The sequence below is a fragment of the Aegilops tauschii genome, chromosome 5 (assembly GCF_002575655.3).
Source record: "Aegilops tauschii subsp. strangulata cultivar AL8/78 chromosome 5, Aet v6.0, whole genome shotgun sequence".
Taxonomy (NCBI): domain Eukaryota; kingdom Viridiplantae; phylum Streptophyta; class Magnoliopsida; order Poales; family Poaceae; genus Aegilops; species Aegilops tauschii.
In genome coordinates, this window is record NC_053039.3 from 466,895,109 (window position 1) to 466,901,004 (window position 5,896).

Genomic DNA, 5,896 nt, shown 5'->3' on the forward strand with positions numbered 1-5,896 from the left:
TTCCTCAAAAAAAGAAAAAAAACCTAGGTCCGTTTGGTTGGTGGGAGGACAAATGTAGGGGCACTCGCATCGCATGCACGGCCGCCACATTTGGTGCGTACTCTACTTCCTCGTTGCCTTCCTCAGAGGGGAAGGAGGAACACAGGGAAGGAAGGACGACGGGAGAACATCCCACAGTTGGCAAGCTATATAGCAGCACCAACCAACTAGGGGCACGACCAATTTGGCATACGATACGGCTCGGGCTCACGCTCACCGCCGGCGCGTGTGTCCCGGAAAGAATCACAACCGCCAATCGTCCAATCCCATTCTTACGCGCTCATCATCGGCCCATCAGGTAAGTACGTACTACTATTACAGGAATCTAAAGTACCGCCAAGTTGCGCCAGACCAGTGTGCGCAAAGGTGATTTAAAGCAAGCCCACTGCACCGAAGGAGTTAGTGGCCATCTTTTCGGCTCGAACCGGGAGGGAGAGAGAGAGAGACCTTTCTTGGTTTCTGCCCTCTGTCCGTCCCCAGTCCCCACTGGCATTCATTCATTCATATACTAGTCCTGCATCCACATCTCCCTCTCCCTCCCCTCTCTCTCCTGCCGCCTGTTGCTTGCCATTATTAGAGAGAAGATGGTCTCCCCCAGCAGCTGAGCCTGAGATGCGAGCGGGCTCTGCTGGCTTGATTCCCCTCTCCCCCGCGCAGACCACCACCCGCCGCCGCCCCTGCCGTCGCTCTGGTTCGTCCTCACTCCCACCTCGCCTCCCGGTTTTCCATACGTGTACGACTGCTCTGCTCAAAGTTCTCTCTGCTCTGCTAGCCCTTGTTGGGTGGAAAATCTCTGGCCTTCTGAAAGTCAGGGGGCGCTCTGCTCTCTTCTTTCCAAGCTGATCTCATCTCCTTGTGGGCACAGCCATGGAAAATTGCTTCAGTTTTCCTCTTCTTCTTTTTTGCCAACACAAACAAAACTGGTTCATCTCCCCTGGCTCTCTACTCCGGTTTCTTCTGGCTCTTCGGGTTTCATCTCGGCCATCTGGCCCTGCCGGCCTCTTGGTTTCTTGCGCGTTTCCTGTGGCATACTATCCACTAGCTCATGGCATGCATCTCGATGCTACGGTTCTTGCCCCATCTGTCCTGCCTGGTTCTTGGGGGCAGCTCCCCTCCCCTCCCCACTTGCTTCGTTTCTTTAATTTGATAATTTTATTCTATTCCCCGCGATTGCTCGTTTTTGTTTTTACCTCCTCCGCTCCTACACTGATCTCTCTGAATTCCTCTTTAATTATTGGTTTGGCATGAGTGGTTGGATGCTTATAGCTAAGCGAAAGATCCTGCAACAGCATTCTTGTCCTGGCCCGAAGAGAATCCGGCCTCTGACACTCCCGTTTAATTCCTTCCTTGGCAAAGATAGGCAGCGATGATGAGCTTCAAGGGCCACGACGGATTCGGGCAGGCCTCCAATGGTGGTGGTGGTGGTGGAGCCCCGGTGCCATGGTGGACGGTGTCCCAGATGCTGTACGGGGAGCCGGGGGCCGCCCTGTCGTCGTCGCCCGAGCCGGAGGTTCGCCGGGACGGCCAGTTCCAGGTCGTGCCCAGAGCTCAGGGCATCCTGGATCCGGCACCGCCGGCGCCCAAGGGTGGGGCTCCTGAGGTCCTCAAGTTCTCGGTGTTCCAAGGTGAGCCTGCTCTGCCTCCTTGCTATAGCAAGAATTCGGTATGGCTTATTAGTTGGATCTGTGCATGCAAGATATGCCGGTGAACACAAGGGAATGATATGACACTTAACTCTTAAATCTTGGCAGACCCTTCTGCCAAGATATGCATGTGAGTTTAGAATGATATAACACTTAACTCTTTTCTCCTCCTCATATGACGAAAAATAATTCCCGGAAGAAAATAGGTTTGATGCAACAACTTGGTATGAACTAGATGAATTTGCATATGATGGATGCTGATGAACAAGACTTGTCAACAAGTTTAAAGAGTGACGAGGGCTGCAGGCTTGCTTTATATTATCCAAAAAATTAGAAGGGCACTGGTTACCTAAGCCCAAGATTAGGAAAGAAAATACTACCAATCAGAATATTATATTTTGAAGACGTAGCAGTTGGGTCTCCAAGTCTGTTATTTTTGTACGAACTAAGATAAGCTTTTCTTTGATGAACATGTCATTAGTTCACAGCTGAGCTGGATATTCTGCTCCCGTGTTTGTTCGTGCAATCATTAGCCCTATTTTTATGTACACGAAAGCATGCCCTATCTCTATGTGATAAGAACACGCGGCTGTGCTCAGTTACGCAGAAGGCCGGGTGTGAACTCATCATGCTTATTATTACCGCGATGCTCATTATGATTTATGAGTCAATAAAAGTGCCCTCTATCATAATAAAATGTGATAAGGCACATGTGTTTTCTTTTACAGTGATGTGATAAGGCACATGTTTGATGGTTACTGTTTGACATTTTGAACATGAAATTGGCTTTGGCCTCGTCTAACCATATACTAATGGGCTACACGGTAGCTCTTGATGGAATCTGATACAGCTATTTACTTCTAAGATTCCAGGAGTAACATACACGTCTGTCCAACCACATGGAGCTCACCTGTATAGTAATATAAAGCTTACATCTCCATTTCGATAATACTAATGCAGATAAGGAAGCATCAGCATCTAGCAGTTTTAAAAATTGATCTAGGATACATAGAACACTTTTGTGGTTGTGATTTTGAGAAACTGTGATGCTCAGGGAATTTGGAGTCTGGAGGCAACAAAGGGGAGAAGGCCTTGGTGCACTCCGCCACCATTGCACTGCAGTCGCCGCTCCCAGAGTACAACGGTCGCTTCGAGTTTGGCCCGGGTCCTTCCATGGTATGCTTTTCGATTACTGCTATTATGTTGAAAATATGGTTGGAATGTGTCCCAACTTTTCAGCTGAAATTTTGTTTCTGGATGTCTCCACTTTTCAGCTGCTAACTTACCACATGTGTTTCAGATGTCTTCTGGTTATCCTTCAGCTGACCAGTGCTATGGCCTACTTACCACTTACGCAATGAAATCGACGGTAAGCTTTGGTGTGTATTGTGTGCTCTATTTTGGACGCCTTTTTTTTTCTATGATACTATTCTCTAACGCCTTCCTTTTTCTGTTCATCGTAGCCTGGTAGCCGGTTGCTCTTGCCACTGAATGCAACAGCTGACGCGCCGATTTACGTGAATGCAAAGCAGTATGAAGGGATCCTTCGCCGCCGCCGTGCTCGTGCCAAGGTGGAGCGAGAGAATCAGCTGGTGAAAGGAAGAAAGGTAAGCCAGCACTTCCACCAAGTCCATCTCATTTACAGAGACTGGGAAAAACAAACCTCTTCCATTTGCTAACAAAAAAACACACGTCACTCAACATTTCATTCAAATATTCTCATTGCCGCTTATGATCATCTTTTGAAACGGAGGCAAAAGATTGACCTTATCGATTATGATCATGGCGCAGCCGTATCTTCACGAATCACGCCACCGCCACGCGATGCGCCGGGCGAGGGGCACGGGAGGGCGCTTCCTCAACACGAAGAAAGAGGGGGATGGCAAGGACGCTCCCGGAGGAGGCAAGCGGGCAGACTGCACCCCACCCACGCGCTTCGCCACGTCCCCGAGCTCCGTCATCCCGCACTCCCGGAGCAGCATCTCGAGCCTCTCCGGCTCGGAGGTGTCGAGCATGTACGACCACGACGACGTGGACCACTACAACAGCATCGAGCACCTCCGGACCCCCTTCTTCACCCCGCTGCCGATCATCATGGATGGCGAGCACGGGGCCTCCGCCCCCTTCAAGTGGGCCACGGCCGCCGACGGCTGCTGTGAGCTCCTCAAGGCGTGACTTGAGGGGGGTATACGCAGGCACCCAGATCAAGAGCCGGCCATGGCCGGCTCTGGCTCCGTCTGGTTGTCTGCAGGCAAATCATTCTTGGCTCTACTGCATTGGGGTGTCCTTCCACATCGCACTACCTCTTCCCTGAAAACTCCGGTGCTGGTTTCCAGGGATCTTGTGATGATGGGGCTCCCCATATGCCTGTAAAATAGTATCGGAAGCACTAGCAGTGTACTACGGGTATGAACTCTATGGTATCAGGTGGTATCTGTGTCAGAATAAGTATCAAACTTCAGGGTCTTGTGATGTATTAGGGTCTGAAACTTTTGTGCTCTTGGCAATGTACTGGAGTAAGTTGGAGTTTGTTTGTTTGTTTGTTTTAGATAAGTTTTAAGACATAAAATCTATTGTACTCGCAAATATATGATTTGTAAGCTTGTCTGCACAATAATTAGAAATGTTACCAGTTTGTCAAATATTCTTGCAATCTTTTTACAGCTTGATAGGCATTGGAATTGTTCCTCGGTTCACTGGCAAATAAACACACAACACCATTTTTTTAACAATTATAAAACCCTTGCAGGGGGAAAAACTACGTGCACGGCTGCGATCTTCATGTATCATTCAGACACCTCTGAATTCAAACTCCAACCTAGACTTCCCAGTGATTCGGTCTTCCTAGTGATTCAGTATGCAGATGATACAATTTTAACCCTTCCTGCCATTCAAAGCCAACTTGAGCAAGTGGATAATCTGCTGAAGCATTTTGCTGCACAAGCAGGGTTGAAAATAAATTTCCACAAATCCACCATGATACACATCAATGTGGAGGAGTTCTTTACACAACTTCTTAATACCCTAGGATGCAAAAGAGGTAGCTTTCCATTTACATATCTAGGGCTCCCCCTAAGTGCCAGCAGACTCAGGATTGAAGATTTCACCCCAATCTATCAACAAATTGAAAGAAGGCTGGAAGGATGCTCAACCATGCTTTCATATAATGGAAAATTTCTTCTCATTAAATATGTTTTTTGCCAATCTTTTTCATGAGCACCCTTGCACTTCCTACCTCAGTTACCAGCCAGATCAACTAGTATTTAAGAAACTTCCTATGGAGAAAGTATGGTCATCAGATTGTTGGACATGCCCTTATTTTATTTTATTTTCCGGAAAGGACATGCCCTTATTGCCTGGGATAAAATATGCAAGCCAAAAGCTCAAGGAGGTCTATGAATATTAGATGTGGCACTAAATAACAAAGCTTTGATGATGAAGAATATTCAAAATATTATCAACAAACAACCTTTGCCTCAGGTCGAACTAACATGGGAAACATATTACTCTGATCCTCTCCCTGGGTTTAAGATGGAGGGCTCCAATTGGTGGAAAAGTCATTTGAAGCTGCTAGAAGAATACATAAAGGAAAACTCTGTTTGCACACTAGGAAATGGACAATCAGTCCTTTGGCATGACTGCTGGTTGGATCAGCCTCTCAAGCATAAGTTCCCAGAATTGCATTCATATGCACAGGATGATACCCAATCTGTTGAACCGTGGATTCAGCATATGGACACAGTCCAACCCTTCCACAAACCTATGTCCACACAGGCATATAACCAATTTACTCAGCTACAAAACCTTCTGCAAAATCAGGGCGTTCTAGTGGAAAACAAATGGGCACGCAAGGGTCAAAAACATAAGTTTTCATCAATCATTATGTATCAGCATCTGTGCCCACAACAAGAAGAATAATTCATTTTCAAATGGCTATGGAAATGTGCATGCAGACTGACACAAAATCCTTTTCTGGCTATTGCTTCATGATAGAGTTAACAGTAGAAACCTGCTGAAAGGGAAAACCTTCTTCCTGGAATGTTATGACTGCGTATTTTGTCATGAAAATGCAAATGAAACCTCTAGACATCCTCTCTGGGACTGTGACTTTGTCCAAGACTACTGGAATAGTATTCTTCCTTCCAAAAGGTTGGGGATCTCATGCTTAGATGATATTGTTATTGCCCATCGGCTATATTACCAAAAAGTATTGC

The 5,896-nt window shown here is 47.0% G+C and overlaps 1 protein-coding gene across 2 annotated transcripts; it reads left to right on the forward strand.

Moving 5' to 3' along the window:
• The first annotated feature begins 412 nt into the window (after window positions 1–412).
• Window positions 413–4,324, forward strand: LOC109768182 (nuclear transcription factor Y subunit A-10). Of its 2 annotated transcripts, none has more exons than XM_020326918.4 (6): window positions 413–730; window positions 1,400–1,664; window positions 2,737–2,858; window positions 2,983–3,051; window positions 3,146–3,289; window positions 3,474–4,324. In XM_020326918.4, exons 2-6 carry the CDS (start codon window positions 1,406–1,408, stop codon window positions 3,855–3,857), a joined length of 978 nt encoding a protein of 325 aa, XP_020182507.1. In that variant the 5' UTR covers window positions 413–730; window positions 1,400–1,405; the 3' UTR covers window positions 3,858–4,324. The 2 variants fall into 2 exon arrangements, with proteins under 2 accessions (XP_020182507.1, XP_045085098.1); XM_045229163.2 differs by having other exon boundaries at window positions 441–730; window positions 1,396–1,664.
• The last annotated feature ends 1,572 nt before the right edge of the window (window positions 4,325–5,896 follow it).